This window comes from Taudactylus pleione, unplaced genomic scaffold (genome assembly GCF_031769625.1).
Source record: "Taudactylus pleione unplaced genomic scaffold, aTauple2 ptg000113l, whole genome shotgun sequence".
Taxonomy (NCBI): Eukaryota; Metazoa; Chordata; class Amphibia; order Anura; family Myobatrachidae; genus Taudactylus; species Taudactylus pleione.
In genome coordinates this window covers 2,868,544-2,886,460 of record NW_028284515.1, presented here as the reverse complement: position 1 = coordinate 2,886,460, position 17,917 = coordinate 2,868,544, and the positions used below count along the sequence as shown (strand labels likewise).

At 42.0% G+C, this 17,917-nt stretch overlaps 1 protein-coding gene across 3 annotated transcripts in view; it reads right to left on the bottom strand.

Annotated features, from left to right (window-relative positions):
• CAPN3 (calpain 3) overlaps positions 1-17,917 on the bottom strand; it is a 140,424-nt gene that overhangs the window by 80,750 nt on the left and 41,757 nt on the right. For all 3 annotated transcript variants that reach the window (XM_088471193.1, XM_088471194.1, XM_088471196.1), the window contains exons 2-4: positions 10,562-10,631; positions 4,822-4,940; positions 3,201-3,334 (exon numbers count right to left, since the gene is read on the bottom strand). In XM_088471193.1, coding sequence (XP_088327319.1) covers positions 3,201-3,334; positions 4,822-4,940; positions 10,562-10,631 — 323 coding nt within the window. The remainder of the gene's footprint in view (positions 1-3,200; positions 3,335-4,821; positions 4,941-10,561; positions 10,632-17,917) is intronic.

Genomic DNA, 17,917 nt, shown 5'->3' with positions numbered 1-17,917 from the left:
GGTTCCTTGCAAGTTTGGGGCTGCATTTAAGCAAATGGAGTTGAGGATTTGGTCAGGATTAATGGTGTTCTCAATGTTGAGAAATACAGGCAGGTACTTATCCATCATGAAATACCATCGGGATTCATCTGATTGGCTCTAAATTTATTCTGCAGCAGGACAATGACCTCAAACATACAGCCAATGTCTTCAGCATAAAGTAGAACAAGGAGTCCTGGAAGTGATGATATGGCCCTCACAGAGCCCTGATCTCAACATCATCGAGTCTGTCTGGGATTACATGAAGAGACAGAAGGATTTGGGCAAGCCTACATCCACAGAGGATCTGTGGTAGTTCCTTCACAAACTGTGTGCAAGTGTACCTAGAAGAATTGATGCTGTTTTGAAAGCAAAGGGTAGTCACACCAAATATTAATTTTATTTAGATTTATTTTCTGTTCATTCACTTTGCATTTTGTTAATTGATAAAAATAAACTATAAACACTTCTATGTTTGAAAGCATTCTTACTTTGCAGAATTTTTTCCGCAGCTGCCTAAAACTTTTGCACAGTACTGTAGTTACTTTAAGGGGGAAGTTTATTTATATTAAGACTGTAAAAAAGAGACTATTTACCTTTTAATTATAATTACTGTACTGTTTTATACTCCTATTTCTAAAGTCTCTGGTTTACTGTGTGTTCATTCTGCATCCGCTACATTATAATGCTTCCTAAATACATTGTTGCACTTTATTCAGTAATGTAGCTAACATCTTTCAAATATCACTTATTCTCACTATTTTATATATTTTGCAGTTTAAAAGTCCTTATTGAATTCATAATCTAAAGGCATTACAATACAATGTAGTATTAATAATTGTACTTAAAAATGTGCCTCTTTTTGTGTGTGGACAGGAGTGCCTCATAGAAATACTATATTTTCTTTATATTTTTTTGTTATAGAGAGAGTAAAGCCAGAATATATCAATAGAAATCATTAATTCCCCAACTAGTGAAAGCAAAGGGTCTCTCCCATATAGGGTGGAGGGACGGAGACTGAGATCTCACTGATTGATAAAATATTATGGCTGGAGCAGTTCCAGACCAGTACGATTTTGGCCCCACCCCCCAACACGTAACGTCATGATGTCACATCGCTGGCACCAGAGAGTACAGCACTGCCCAGAGTATTCTTAGGATGCTTCAGGAGGCTATACAGGCTGCATAGCACCTTTCCAGGTACTCTGCAAGCTAAATGCAGGTGCAATGGGGCAGCAACTATATGCTGCCCCTAGGGCAATGGCACCTCTCACACTAATTACAGTAAGCAATGTCAGCTATAGGAGGGTATTCAATTAGGTGTGGGAATAGCAAAAATCCTGCACCTGCGGGGATTTTCCAGCAGGTGCAGGATTTTTGCTATTGAAATTAGGTGAAGGGTTTTTTATTTTTTGAGTGGCGAAAGGTTTTCTTTCTCACAGCCCCAGAATGTGACAATATTTTCCCAAAATTCATATTTTTAGGTAAAATGCTCTGGGACTCCTTCGTCCCTCCCAATGGCTAATTAAGTAATTGGAAGTTTCCAGTTAGATTAATTAGTAAGTAATTACTTACCTTCCGAAGCGATGTCTTCCACCAGCGTCGGGACCCGGTCTTCTGCAACAGCGGTGTGTAAGTAAATGTGAGAGTGTATAATGCGTGTGAGTGTGTGCAATATGTGAAAGTATAAGTGTGTGACCCCCGAGTGTGTGCCATACCCTGGAGACAGCAGCAGGGAGAACTGCATATCCCAGCCGCTCACTTCCTAGTGCAAAGATGTAGGGGAGATGACCAGGAGCCGCAGAGACCAATGGTGTGATAAGTATCTTTTTTTTATTTTTCTCAACCCGCAGGGTTTTCTGCATTTTTTTTAAAATTAGATACCGTGGGTATCGGGAGCGCACACATACCCGCAGTAATCCAAAATTGGGCACAAGGTTTGCAAGGATTTTTTTCGGTGAAAACCCCGCGCCCAGTTGAATACCCACCATAGTCATTATTTTCATATTACAATCACAACATTCTTGTCTAAAATGTATTTAGTGAAGTTCACACACAAATCATTATTCTATCACATGTGTTTTCAATGTATATTTTAGATGGGATGTAGTCCCAGCGGTTGGGATGCCGGTGGTCCCAAAACCGGTGTCGGAATCCCGACAGCAGTCAGAATCCCAGCACCAGAATTTAGACCGCCGGCATCCCTATGGTAAGTATTAGGGTTAGGCAGTGGCATTACTCACTCTGGTGACACCCCATGCAGGCCCAGTAGTGTAGGGGGCATGGCCTCACGAGTACGGGAGTGACTTTGCAGGCCAAACCTACATTTTAGACACTCCAGGGACTGCGGACTGCCACCGGGGACCAGTCTGTGTGCAGTGCCGGCTCCTGTCACTGAGGAGTCGATTTAAAAGGTCTAAGTTTTCATAGGAGAAAACTCATCGGGACTTGCATAATGTTACAGACTTTGGCCCTCATTCAGAGCCGTACGCTCTGAACAGAGCGCACGCTCTGCATGAGGGCCGGGCTCCTTTTTCATGGAGCGTCCTCCTGGACGCTCGTATAGCTGTGGGTCCCCACCCACAGGCTATACGAGCGTGCATTTTGATGGCCGCGATGGTCGTGGCCATCGCGACCATCGAAATTGCGAGCCGGAGCCTGCGGTTGAGGTTTTCAACCGCAAGCTCCGGAGTGATTTTGGCTCTATCAGAGCCAAAATCACTCCCACTGACATCACTAGTGATGTCAGTGGGCCGGCTTCTGACGGGAGGCGTTCCCGTGGGAACGCCCCCATCAGGGAGGCACGCCCCCGGCACGCCCACCAAAGGGGGCGTGCTGTCAATCAACATTGACAGCACGCCCCCTTTGATCGGACACAACGAGCGAAGGAAAATCCTTCGCTCGTCGTGTCTGGCGCATGCGCACGACGGAGCTCCCTCCGTCGTGCGCATGCTCAGTGCAGACCATCGACCCACTTGCGAGCGTACAGCCGCTCGCGAGTGGGTCTGAATCAGGCCCTTTGGCCAGTTGTGAGACAAACTTAAATGTGCGAGAAGGTCAGTTTGTCTCACAAAAAACGGCCCCTATTACATCTCGCCCATTTTCTCAGATACAAATGTAATGCACACTGGTATATTTTACAGTTAGTTAATAGTAAATCCATCGGAATGAAAGGTACTTACTTTGCATAAGCTTTTTCCAGCAGTGCACTCCAGAACTCATTGCGCTGAGAAGACTTGGTAAATACTAACTGGTTGTTAAAGGTTGGTAAGCAGTCATCGATGACCACGTCCACCCAATCTCCATAACGCCAAAACTGTAAGAGATTCATCAAAATACTACTAACTGCAACACTTGTGTTGTGTACATTCTATTAAAAAGGAGCATATTCATAATTCTATTGCTGTACTCATGAAAGCATAATATATAACATTGTGATCAAATAAAATAATTTGATGCTTTCAGAGAATGTTTATTTATATATTTACTTATATACTGCACAGTGAAAACATACAATTTACCCTAGATCTGGGATCATATATATTGTTCAACAATAATTCCTTTACACATTTCATGAATATTTTTGATAGATATTAGTTACTTTAAGTCCTCCATATCCATCTACTTTTAAAAAATGTTTTGTGGAATACTGGCCTCATTTGGTCTGTGAAATCTGGTCTCATGTGTTCCATAATTCTCCATTTCATAAGGGTCTATGTATGAATCAATTTTTTTACATATAATTATGCAGAACAGTTATGTACTAAAGACACAATGTAGGAGATATCACAGAAATCTCAGGAAAAGTGCTAATTAGTGCTGCAGATCGCAGTTCCCATTATTATCCATGAGGACTACAATCTGACCCCTATGTACTAAACTCCAAAAAAAGCAAAGCTTTTCGGAGTTTAGCCTCGGTAGTTTATACCATCTATGGAGGCTCCAGGAGTAGGAGAGAAATATTCCGATCTATCCCCTGCAGCCCTCGACCGGCTCTGGAAGCGTACACTGTGTGCATACTCACCTTTGTACATAGCCGGGATATTTTCAGTAAAAATGAAAATATCCCCAGCGATATGGATACATAATAATTGTGGCTGGTTCGCGATTATTAGTACATAGACCTCCATTGGGAAGAATACTGAAATTATGTTGGGTATAGTGTGTGTAAGGCAGTGTTTCCCAACTATGGTCCTTGGGACCCCTTAACAGTGCATGTTTCCCAGATCTCCTAGTGGGTGCACAGGTGTATTCATTACTGACTGACACATTTAAAAAAATCTGCAGGTGGTTCTAATTATTTCACTTGTGATATTAAGAAGATGTGTAAAACACTATTAGGGGTTCAATAGGATTGTGGGACACTGGGCCTCCTCCCCGTTATGTCTGTTTCTTTGTTACATGGAAAAGACTTCACTCTGTTAAACATAAATGAAATGGTTACAGAAGGCTTGGGGTTATAGGGTAGAGAGCAAGGCCATATCTTCTGATAATAAGTGGCGTGCTCACTCCCACTATACAGTACCTATACTATACCTTGTGTATTTCTAGTGTCAATCAATGTACTTAAAGCAAAGTAAGTATAATATTCTGTTATTTGTGTTCCACCTGGGAAGGAGTCTTGCAAAACAAAAAATTGGTAGCAACAGTGCTCATTCCTATATCTAGCTAGGTAACTGTCCTTCATTTCATTCAGGGAGTAAATATGATGTGATTGCTACATAAACCTCATGTATTCCCTTTATCCATATCATATATTAACAAACATGAATAACATCATAAGAAATAGTTCTGCTTTGTCACCTGAAAGTGGAATATCCCAGCATAGTTTTCCGTGAAATTCTGATCAGGAGGTATGACTCGAAAAAGCAATTTTTCATTGAGGGTCAAGCAAGCGATGGCAGCCAGAAACCAGCAGTCTCCTGATAAACCAAGCAGTAGGAGGGTTAGAATATAATGCTTGTTTCCAACGGTTACCCTAAAATAAATTCAGTTGTCCATAGATTTTTAAAGAATAAATCCCAAACACCAGTATAGCTATGAGATTGTAACTGTTATTTATCTAGCACAGTCTTTGAAATGACAGTAAAGCGGAGTACACACCAATGGCGCAATGTATCAGCATGGCGTCGTCCAATGCATCGTCCCATCTGAGGTGCGAACGACTGATTGGGTATACACAATAGATGACGTATACGGTCATTCCGGTACGGTCAGGTTTATTTTGGTTTGATCAGGTGTCCTCTGAGCAGCTGTATTCAGCAGCCAGTGAGGTCACTTACCCTCAGTGTGTGTGAGGCTATGGGGGCAGTAAGCATGTGTGTGCGGGGGGTTGGGTGGAGGGGGGCGCACCAAGGGAAATTCCACTTGGTCTAGAGCCAGCACTGACTCAGAATCAGGCCCATTAAGTGCTGGCTGCTGACCAGTCGCTGCTCCATGTCTGGGATGGGATGTCAGTGCTGCGCTTGGCTATGATGTGACAGCCAGGGGCCAATCTCTCACTCTGATGATCAGATTTCTCACCTCTGGGGGTGTGAGTGCCCCCACAGCTAGCTTTGGCTCTGCCTCGGTGATGCTGCTGTCATGTATGACATGATCACTGAACAAGAGAAATTATTATTTTAATCAATTTCTGGATTTTGGCACATTATTGTTAACGGATTTCTAGGTAAATGAGCTTGTATGTTGCATTATACGAGTGACATGACTTATCTTATTGGTCAATCTGTATGTACAAAATAAACAGACCTCACCCACTTGTTGTATGTTACATTTCTATGTAGGGTGGACACTATGAGAACAATATATTAGATAATATTAAACATCACACATGCGTAAAACATACTCTGAGGGCTCTAAAATTGCAGGCACCCTGCCACTGCATATAAAAAAAGACACTGGTATTTGTCAGTAAGGATTCACATCCCTGGCATTCACTGCCAAATATCTAAATTCACACAGGCAATCTGAGCTGCAATCTGTCAACCTTGTGCCTCAAATAACTGCTTAACTGACTGGATGACTGGTTATTTCACACCTTTGTGACCTGGATGGAATAGCACTGAAAAGTATTCTTTATTAATCTGTGCCACCAGAAACGCAATCTGAAAGTATGAAGGGTGACTTACAAACTATCGGAGTGGATAATTGCAATCACATTGGATCTGTGATCGATATTGACTCCCCTGAGAAGACCAACTAGATTTCAATGACTCCGTACTACTGGAATTCATATGGAGATGGAGTATATACTACACATCTGAGTGTCAGCGGATGACTTCCCACACACATTCTGGTGGTCACTAGTATAACTAATTTTCTACCCTGCTGTATCAAATCCAATCTGATAATTTATTCCTATGGAGTCACTAATGGCCCCCATACACTAGCGACAGATTGTTGCAATCCTGGTATGCCCGGTTGTAGGATCAGTGAAATCCAACATGTTCACGATCAAAATATGATCATGATTTACAAATCGGTGAAATTTAACATGTATGATTTCACTGATCCTCCGACAGATCATGGAACATCAATGGGCGTTGGTCGGCGTTTCCGTTCCAATAGCAGGATCGGACAATACGTCTGTAGCTGTATGGGGACCTTACCATAATGATAGGTCAATCTGGTAAATGCAGCAGACCGCACTCTTACTACAGAGAAATTTAAGTGTTTTGGTTGTGCATGGAAAACATACCAAAAACCGTCAAAAGATATGCAGAGATCAATTTACAATTAATGTCTAGGTGAGTAAAATGCTTTAAAAGTACAACTACTACAGGTTACTGCCATAAAAGGTAGCACTAGTAATATGCAGTACTGCATACAATATAAACCCATCAGAATTGTAATCAGTGACTGCCCTATTAATGTGTGCATATCTTAACCCCTTTGCTGCTGAAAGTTTTCTCACCCTTGTGCTGAGGTGATTTTTTTCACATTTGTGCTTGTCACATTCCAACATCAATATCAATGATATTTGTATGCGGTACCCACACAAACCTTATGCATTTTTTTTTAGGAAGGTGATGGGGGCTGGGGACAGAGGAAGGTGATGGGGGCTGGGGACAGAGGAAGGTGATGGGGGCTGGGGACAGAGGAAGGTGATGGGGCAGAGGAAGGTGATGGGGGCTGGGGATAGAGGAAGATGAAGGGGCAGAGGAAGGTGATGAGGGTTGGGGGCAGAAGGTGACATGGGCTGGGGGCAGAGGAAGGTGATGGGGGCTGGGGACCGAGAAAGGTGCAGGGGACAGAGGAAGATTATGGTTCAGAGGAAGGTAATAGGGCCTGGGGCAGGAAAAGGTGATGAGGTTAGGGACGGAGGAATGTGAATGGGGCAGAGGAAGGTGATGGGGCTGGGACAGAAGGGGATGGGGACTGGGGATGGAGGAAGGTGATGGGGGCTTCTGTGCTAAGGATGGTGATGAGAGACTGAATTTTAGGAAGGTGATGAGTACTAAGGATGGCTGGCTGCAGACACCATCTCTCCTACCCGAGGCATCTACAAGACTGTCATCAAGGAAATCTTGCAAGAGACTTAAGACAAGAAATACAACCTGCATCATCAGTGACAGAGAGACAGTGTGGTAAGTCATAGTGTATTTTTACTTTATGTAAATCTTTCAGTTAACATATCATGCTTCACATATCACACATGCAGGGGAGGGATGTGCGGGATTCGGGGTGGTGGTGAGAAGGTGGGGCCCCAGAGACATCAGTGTACCAGGCCCCGAGATTTCTGTTGCCGGCCCTGATTCTATGTGAAGGTTATGAGAAAAAAAAAAAATCTGCACTTGAAATGAAAATGCATTTTTTTTCCTTCTCTGTCTCAATTTAAACGCTTGCTATGTGTAGGAAGAATAGGCTAGCCGAACATGACCTAACATTTTAAAAACTAAACAATCTACTGCACTAAATGAGGGATCACTTATTTTTATTTGACACAAGATGGTGGAGACATGGGCTTTGATCCCCCCCATCTGTGGAAAAGTAGGTTTTATTTGTGTACTGTTTCAGTTAGGGGAGATGTATCAAGCCTTGGAGAGTGATTAAGTGGAGAAATTGCCCAAAACAAAATCAATCAGCTTCTAAAGCTGAGTACACACTATACGATCCATCATTAGATATATCATTCCATTGTGTTTTGGAGCGATATATCGTACACATTGTATAGTGTGTACATCAGATCAGTCATTCACAATGGAACGTAGTTATCAATACCGACATCTGATTCCCGAAAAGGTACTTAAGATAGGCATCGAAATACCAACGCCTTTCTTAATCCCGACACCGGAACGCCGAAGGACGCCAGCCTGAATGAGGTAAGTCCGGGGCACCCTTAGCGTTAGCCGTAGGGCGGAGGGTTAGGTTTAGGGAGCGTATCGGGGTTAGGGTGGTTAGGTTTTTTTGGGGGTAGGTTAGGGTTTGGCACCCCTAAGGGGGGGTTTAGGCTTAGGGAGCGTTAAGGGGGGTTAGGCACCCCCGAGGGAGGGTTAGGCACTAGGGAGGAGGTTAGGGTTAGGGAGGGTTGGGGGGGGGGGATAAGTAGGGATAGGGTACTTACCTGCCCTATTGGGATCTTCTCCCTTCGGGGCTGCCGGCGTCGGGATATGAACCAGCGGCTATTCAGTCGCCGAGACTTCATACCCATTCGGTTCACACGGTAGTTTATCACATTGTCCCATCTGCTGTTCTACACGGCAGATGGGACAATGCAATGAATGACGCGGTGCTGTTACATGTAGCATGTAAAGACACATCATGGCATCGTAAGCCGGATCATGCAGTGTGTATGGAGCATGCAATGTACCATTACATCACATCGTACAGTCACTGGTTCGCATCATTATATGGTGTGCACCCAGCATTACTGTTATATTAAAAGACTGTGCTATATATAGTTAGACGCTGATCAACTGCTTAGGGCAACTTCTCTACTTTATCTCTCTCCAAGGCATGATACATCGCAGTCATTGTCTGGTGATCACCAGACAATGGGGAAGATTTATCAAAGCTTGCAGACAAATAAAGTGGAGAGAGATAAACTACCAACCAATCAGCTGCTGACTGTCATTTTTCAAACTCTGCCTGTAAAATAACAGAAGCGGATTGGTTAGTACTTTATCTCTTTACAAACTTTGATAAATCTTCCCCAATAACTACTAAGTGGGCACATCATATTAAAGACTTCCCTCTTTCAAAACAGAGTGCCACCCCCCCTGTGTGTGCGGGCCAGTATGAGGGAGATAGGGCATATGGTGCCCTTCCCCATCTATGGAAAACTATTTTGTTCAGTAGCACTGGTCGATATAGGGAGAAAAAAACATTGCAGCGCTCTGTGCCATCAATAGCAGAGAACCATTGGATATCTGCCATCAATAGCAAAGCCATCGGCAAATGATGGTTGTTAGCCATCCCTATATCGGTCATTCTAATACATGCTACTGTGCCTGTAGTTGAATGCATTCTGTAATAGTACATCTCAACCACCAACATGGACAATTTTGCCTCGCACCTCATTGAGGAGCGCAGAAAAATCTGCAATGTTGGGTTACTGTGACGTAGAAATCCACACATTGAGAGGCATTGAATCGACCCCTATGAACACTGCATCCCTCTGTCTAGTCAGAAAGTGGTTACTTTAGTGACTTATTGTCACTAAAGCAGGTATGGGCTGCAACTGTAGTTCTTCCTACACATTGATGAGACTCAAGGCATCAGCCATTTCTAGGAATGGGTCAGAGGCATCTCTGGGTGTGGTGACACCTGGTGTGGCACCTCCAGAACCCCTCCACCACGCAAAAGATGGCACTGGTAAGATGGCACAGCAGAGGAGGGACTCGTTGGCCAGCATAATGTAAGTATACTCTGGGTGCAGTGTGTGTGGGGCAGGGGCCTCCCAGGACTGCACACCCTGGACCCATTATAAATACGCCTATGAACTAAACCCACCTCTGTAAGAATCTAGATTTATATTAAACACTATGGGCCTAATTCACTACGTAACACAACTTCGAATGCAATAGCAATTACGCACACAGTTCAACTGCGATAGTATGCTGCACTACACAAGGACGCCCACTTTACCTTACGTACATCCGTAATGTTTAGCAAGACTGCGAACATCGGTACAATGGAGTACCATCGCAGCCTCACACACACTTGCACAAGCCCTGACCTTACTCAGAAATTGCTAACTTCAGTGCACGCTATCAGGCCTCAGGCTGCGTATGGCATCGCAGTGGATAATTTATGCACGCCCCTGTAACGGTGTTCAAACGCACTGGCATGCGTGCGTTTGGTCGACAACCCCCCCGGCACCTCCCCCAAACGATACTTCCTGTCAATCACTCTGCGATGGGTCTGTGCACTCCCAATCGCAATGACCAATTCGCGCATGTGCACTGCGATGCATACAAATGTGCAGTACGCAACAATCGGCCGATTGCGTGCGTATTAGTAACTGCGTTCCTTGCTGAATCAGGCCCTGTGTCAATTGTACCTTAAGCATAGTCCATAAAAAAGACGTGATTATAGGTCTTACCCAGGTCTCCTTGACAGATATCCGTTCTGTTGGCTCCTCCTATTATAAACTGGGGATTTTCGCATATTTCCTGCAGGCAGAAGAAGTGGCACACTGTGACAATACATACAGTACAAGAAGTAAAACGCAAAAATAAAAGAAAAACGAACTGTCTAATGGACATTAATATTGAGCAAACCCTGATTGTTTCAGAACTGTGCACTTATACATACATGACATGGATTTATTTAACTACCCATGCCTCGTTCATACTGAAGGGCCAGAATGAATTAACCGTGAGCTGCCGCTGATATGGCTTCCAGATGCTTTCCGGGAAGTGTCCCTCTAACTGATTTCTGATCACACTTCCTGGCCCTCCTCTTGGCGGGGGCTACTTTTAGCAGGAGGCATTGAGAGGTCAGAACACTTGTATTTTGAATTCCCACCTACACAGCCCTATGGCAATGTTATGGTTGTTGTGCTTCTATTTATTGCAGAGGGATCACTGCGGAGGTGGAAAGCTCTGTGGGCTAGTCGCTATGATTGGTGCTTTGCTTGCCAAGGGGACACTTCTCATGTTGTGGCTGATGCCCATGAAACTACCCTCATGGGGGGAGGGAGTCTTGTCAAAGCCAGGAAGGGATCTCCAAGGCCTGGACACAGTCTCCCTGAAATCTGTTTGATTATGTTGGGGTGGTGTCCTGCAGTGCTGTGTATGCCACCATTTCATATTTTAATCTAAATGTAATAAAGCTGTGCCCTTTATTTGACAAAAACATATAAATAAAAGCTATTAATACACGTTTGGGGGAGTGAGAACATTACACTTTAAGCAGATTACTACACTGAATTCTGGGCCACTCCTCTTCATGGGTTTCTATGGCTTGTAACCTTTTGTTATGAATCAAACACTAACAATTCTGAGAACAAGAAAATTCTAAAGTCACCTATAACAGTGGCCTCTCCCATAAAGCTTTCTATACTGTACATCCTGGTACTGAGATGCTGCCAGCCTGCCAGGACTTCCGTATGGAGAGTAAAAACTTATCTAAGGCTATGTACTGTACATTCAAGGGAGTGTAATAGGACAGCTAATGGGCAATACTCCTGTATAATATATAATCGGCACAGAAGGTAGTTAATGAGCTAATATATAAAGTAGTCAATGGGTAAAGAACAAAAAATACACACACTTATAAAGAAAAGTAAAATATCACTATGTGCACATAAACCATTACTGAGTAATACCAGAGAGATCTGACAATACAGTGAATAAATACATTTAAAAATAGTAACAGTTACTTATATAGTACACATATTCTGCAGAGCTTTACAGAGAATATTTGGCCAATCACATCAGTCCCTGCTCAGTGGAGCTTCTAATCTATATTGCCTACCAAATGGACACACATACTAGGGTTAACTTATGTTGGGAGCCTATTAACAATGCACAAATACAATAGGAATAAGCAAAATACATAGCCAAACAGATCCGAGGTCAGGGCAGGCGGCAAACACCATAGAAAAAAAATAAGCAGAGATCAAAACATGAGAGCAGGTGAATACAACTGTATCTTGGAGCAGGGAAGCACAACAGACTGAAGCTACATTATATATTTCTACTATTTTACACCATCAGCTGCCCCTATAGCAATTGAAGGCATAAAAGTAGCAGCATTCTTATTTATTATGGTTTAATTATATACAGTAACAGAATTATATACAGCACTTTACAGGGAATATTATTTACATCAGTCCCTCCCCCATTGGATCTTATAGTCTAAATTCTCTACCACTCAAACACTGTATGTATCAAAGATTGATGTTAGATAAAATTGTGAAATACATATCACCAACCAATCAGCTCCAAACTATCATTTCTTAAACACAGCCTGCAAAATGTCAGAAGCTGATTGGGTGGTGATATATATCTCACAATTTTATCTCACGCCAAGCTTTGATACATATGCCCCTAGGTTATTAACATTATTATAAACAGCATATTTTGTTGCACTTTACAATTGGGAACACAGTAACGTAATGATACTGGATTTTATGAGACAGACAGCTAGCATGCTACCCTGGCTTCAAGATAATTTAGGTGTTGGCAGACACGCTGTTGGCAAGTTGCAGTCCATTTTTTCATTTTCCTTGGCGGTGATATAAGGACTGTTAGGTGGATTATCCACTATCTGGTGTGAAAATAGAATTTACTCATTTACCTAACACCTAAGGGAGTTCTCAGCAAACAGCAGCAGTCATCCCAACATGAAAATTTTTGTGTAAGAGCAATTAATCTTTTTTTGTTTTTTAAGGAGCAGTGTGTTCTAATTTTTTTTTTATAGAAAACAAGACATTTTGGAAGAATGGGGCTTCTGTACTGTATTTTGGGCAGTTAAAAAAAAAAAAAAAATCAGAAACTGCATCATAGTCATATTCATTCATAGTCTAATCACTATATTTATTCACACTGTAGCAAAAGCCAGTGATGTTAAACACGCGTATGGCTATTTAGCATTATGGGCTGTATTCACTAAACTAAAGCTTTTGCCTACAGAATTTTAAACAGCAATATTATTAAGTGCATAACACACATGACGTTTCACTAATAGTGTTGCGGTATTAACAGGGTTACTTAAAACAGGACATATCACTGAATAACGCCGCCCCCATAGACCTGCATGGGAACAGCAATCTTGGGAAAGGGCTCTCAGAGTGAGAACATCTCTCTTCACATCTCTCCCCTCCTTCCTATCCTTTCTATGTGTATGTGTTGCCCTACGGTCACATATGCACACCAGTAGGGGAGAGTAGGTTCTAACATTCGCTGAGACAGAGCTTATCGGAGCTGCTATCCCAGTATAAAAAGAATGGTAAATAGAGTGACCACTACGTCTCTTATCACTGGGAATAGCACCTATAATAGAGGTTACTTAGGGGGGAAAGTTTGCAAATGGTCTTAAATAGTCTTAAATAGATGCCTTAATACTACACTTATTGGCTACCAGTAATTATAAGTAGCCCCAGGTACCAGGGGTGTTGGAGCGAATTTATGTTGGACCCCCCTCACCCCTTCCTTCCTTTCCCTCTTACTTGCGCGACTACACATTACACCACCTCCTCCATGCGGTGCACAGGCATGCAGCCTATCGCTATAAAGCACTGGCCCTGCCCGTTCACTGCCATCACTCCTTTGAAATGTTTGAGGGGGAGCCACCCCCTTGCCTCCTCCATTCCGACGCCCATGTCAGGTACCTAAATCACCAGGGGCAGAGGTGTAACTAGACATTTGTGGGCCCCATGAACGGGCCATTTGATGAAAAACTCTTATAGATATGGAGCTTTGACTATGGGCCCAATTGAATCTGCACTTCATGCAATTATGGTAGTTATGCCCATGTTCAGTGGTCATAATTTCTGAGCACTGCCACAATGGGTTTAGCTCTTTAGCTCTTCAGTTGTTCAGTGGAGGCAACAAAAGGAGCGTACACACTACACAATGTGCTCCCTGAGTGATATCGTCTAGTGTGTTCCCGGCAGGCTGTGCTCAATGTCGTTCATGACATTGAGCACACCTGCTGAACGATATCATTAATGATATCGTTCAGCGCCGGGCTCTCTCCCCCATTCCCTAACATGCAGCAACCTGACGACATAGTCAGGTTGGCCTGCATGTTAACCTGATGAACGATAATGACGAACAACCCGCGGGAATGCTCGTTGTAATTATCGTTCATCGTTTTCGTGTTAAAAATGGACGACAAAGTGGACGACTAAACGATAACTATATAGTTATCGTTCAGTCGTCCACTTTAATCGCCCAGAGTGTATGCAGCTAAAGTGAGTATTCTGTTCCAGACCAACTTTATTAATGATATAGTACAGCTCCATTATTCAGCCAGGAAATTAGTCTACTACTTTTTATTAATAAATGTAATAAATTCATACATGGTGAGGATAGGATACTCTGACTGTTTGCAGTTTTTTATGTTTTTTCTTTAGAACTGTATATACACTATGTATACTTTACAACATGCTTGATATGGATAATTGTGAAAATAGGAAATAGAGTCTAATTTTGGAGCACTAAAGATGCTGTGTTAAGCAATTATAGAAAATCTTGCCAGTTTTGATAAGTATGCCCCTGTGCACTGATCTGTCCCCATTTCTGGGAAAGCAACATATTGACACATACAGTAGGAAAATCAGAACATTACAATAACATTAGTACTGTTTGGTAAGTGATATTTTATAATTTAATAAATAATCAATGAACTTTGCAATGGCTGTTAGATTCCATCGGATCCCGTAAATTAAGCAAAGACTTTCTGCAGAGCTCCACAGAAAACAAACTGCCTTTGCAGTAGGTTTCTAAATGTTACAAGTCAGCTGCTGATATGTCCTATAGCATCTCTCATTAAGTCACCCATAGTTTTATTATTCTACCATACTTAAATCAAACTTATCCAACTAAAATAAAGACACTGACAACGATATAGATTTGCAAAAAAGAGGTCGCAGCCAAATTTATTGAAATCAGATTAGGAATTGAAATTGTAATGATCGAGCATGGTGGCGAAAAAGCAGTGCTAACTCGACTACAGCCCGTTTAAGAGTATTACTAAGAAGGAGGTGGAGAATCCACCACCCGATGTGAGCTGCCTTGAGTAGTACCATCCCCCCTTAATCTAGCACAGTGCTGATCCCTCCATAAGATGGAGACCTGGTCCTCCCCTAAGGCAGCAACCGACTCGCCTCTCTCAAAGGGGGGATGCTAGCCAAGTTCAGCTGCACTAAATTGAGCCGCCGAGGAGCACTGCTTTCCGCCAGCTGCGCCTCCCCTGTTGGAAGAAAAACATATAATAACAACATTCCAACGAATCACATCGGCCCAAGCCGATTCAATAAACCTAGGGTGGGTGGGTGGGATCACAACTGGAAAAGAGAAAGCTGACTCCTCCCAGCGCCCTAATATTCATAAACAGAGCCCGCCCAAACAGGTCCCTGATAGGCTGTCACTACTGATTGACCCACTAAGCTAACCTATAACAAGACTGCAACCCCCAAACCAGTTTTAACCAGTATTAGCACAATAAAAAACAGGGTGCTTATGTCCTTGAAACCCTTGGCAATAAATTGCTTCTTATACATGAATTATTGGCAGTGGGCTGTGAGAAAAATAAAATAAGCAATAAGAAGACTAATATATATATATATATATATAAACATACACACACACACATATATATATATATATACACACACACACATACACACTTATATATCTGCTAATAAAGAATTATGTTATTTAAATAGCACTTTTCTCCTAATTGGACTGGAAGTGCTTCACATTTGCATTTACAACACAAAACAGAAAAGAGAGGGCAGTTCTGCACCAGTGGCATATGTGATCGACTTACATCATCCGCTATTGCGCCCAACCAGCTCAGAAGCATAAGAAATATTTTTAGAACATTTGTTTTGATAGTGAATAATGCATTTCCTACTACAGTAGCTTTAATCAGTGTCAGACTGGGGCATGAAGGGCCCACCGGGGAAAGGCAGTAGTAGGGGCCCATCCTTAAGGGGTGTGGCCAGCCAACATGGATGCTTGGCAAGCCATTATAGAGGACATAACATGCAGACAACATGGATACTACAGTGCATGGTCTGTTCATCCATGGTCCTGCTCTACCAGGTAACTGACTCTGTAATAGAGTAACAATGTATAATTAGAGTGCACTGTCTGAAACTTGACATTAGAAAAGGAGGTGGGGCCCTCCGGGGATTTCCCCTGTAGCCCTGTGGGCCAGTCCGACCCTGGGTTTAATCTAAATAAAGAAATATTTTCCTTACTACAGCAGGCATTATCTTCCTTCCTAATTAAGAATGAAAGTAGCAGAAAATGTATTCTAAAATACGCTCATATAACCATATAATATAGTCACTATCAATGAGGAAAGCACCCATCAGCTTCAAAGGTGAGCGCACAATCAACCAATCAAACCTAGTGTTGGTGACCATGCTCCGTATCTGTTTTATTTGCACCAGCTTTCATCAGGGCCGGTGAAAACTTTCTAGGCACCCTAGGTAAAGCTTCAGCCTTCCACCCGCTAGCCCCAATACGGTATACTGTTAGCATGCCGCTAGTTTTACTACCGCTGGACACAATACCGACATTGTAAATATGACAGACGATATCCCGATCACAATATAATACCAACAACAAAAACTAAAGTTATGGTATCCCTACGATAACAATATAGACAAAGACCAAACACCGACAAAAGAATTACCGATAAATGAAAATACTGATTGTGGTTAAATACTGATGTTTGATATACCGACTGTATATAATACTGACAAACTTATAATGCTGACTACTTACAATACGGACAAACTTATAATGCAGACTATGTACAATACCGACAAAACAAAATTCGGGATAATAAGCTATTTATTATCCCGCCGCATGTAATACTGACAAACTTATCTCCTGAAAGAATTCGGGGTTTCTAATAGCTGTGGCAGGTGCATATTTGCGGCTATGAAGAAGTGACGAAGAATAGCACTTTTTTTTTTTTCTTAAATACCTATTCCTATCAAATTTGGGGTACATGAAAATGGGGGTAAGCATATTTTTAAGTAAAATTATATTTTAAAATTCTGCTAAAATGATAGTCGGCATTATAAGTTTAAAAATAAATGAATAGATAAAACGGACGCGCTGTCAATCAAGCAGCTGGTAAAGGTATGGTCAGTCCCCAAAGAAAATAGGAAAATATAAATAGTATAGAAACCAGCGCTAAAAATGTATACAATAAAGTAAATTGATATTGAATAGTAAATAAATGTGCCAAGATGGACGGTTATGATTAAAAAGTGAAATACATTTAATTAGACATATGTCTCCATAGACAGTAAAAATAGATAAAATAAAATAAAAATACTGCAAAAATTACTTCAATGAGTATATAAATCACCTATTGGGCAGTAATACAGCTGTGGAATTTACACTGTAGAATATCAGTCTGAATCATGAATCAGAATAAATAGCACAACTAAAAGTAATTCTCATAAATTGAATACTGGGATTAGGACTCCCTCCTTAGTGTCCCATAATATATCAAATGAAAATGTAAAAATAAATTTAGAAAATGCCACATTCTCACTCCATAAAGAGAGTGGATATTTTTACATTAGGTTTTGTCTGTAAAATTGCTCTGTAACAAGTATTAGGAATGGGGGAAACAGTTTATGTAGAATACTAAGCAGAGGCAGCCAGTACACAGAACCAGTATTCGGCCGATCTATGCACCTGGAACCAGTGGGCCTAGTGCTTTGTGAACACAAAACTGCCAATGCACTGAGGGAATA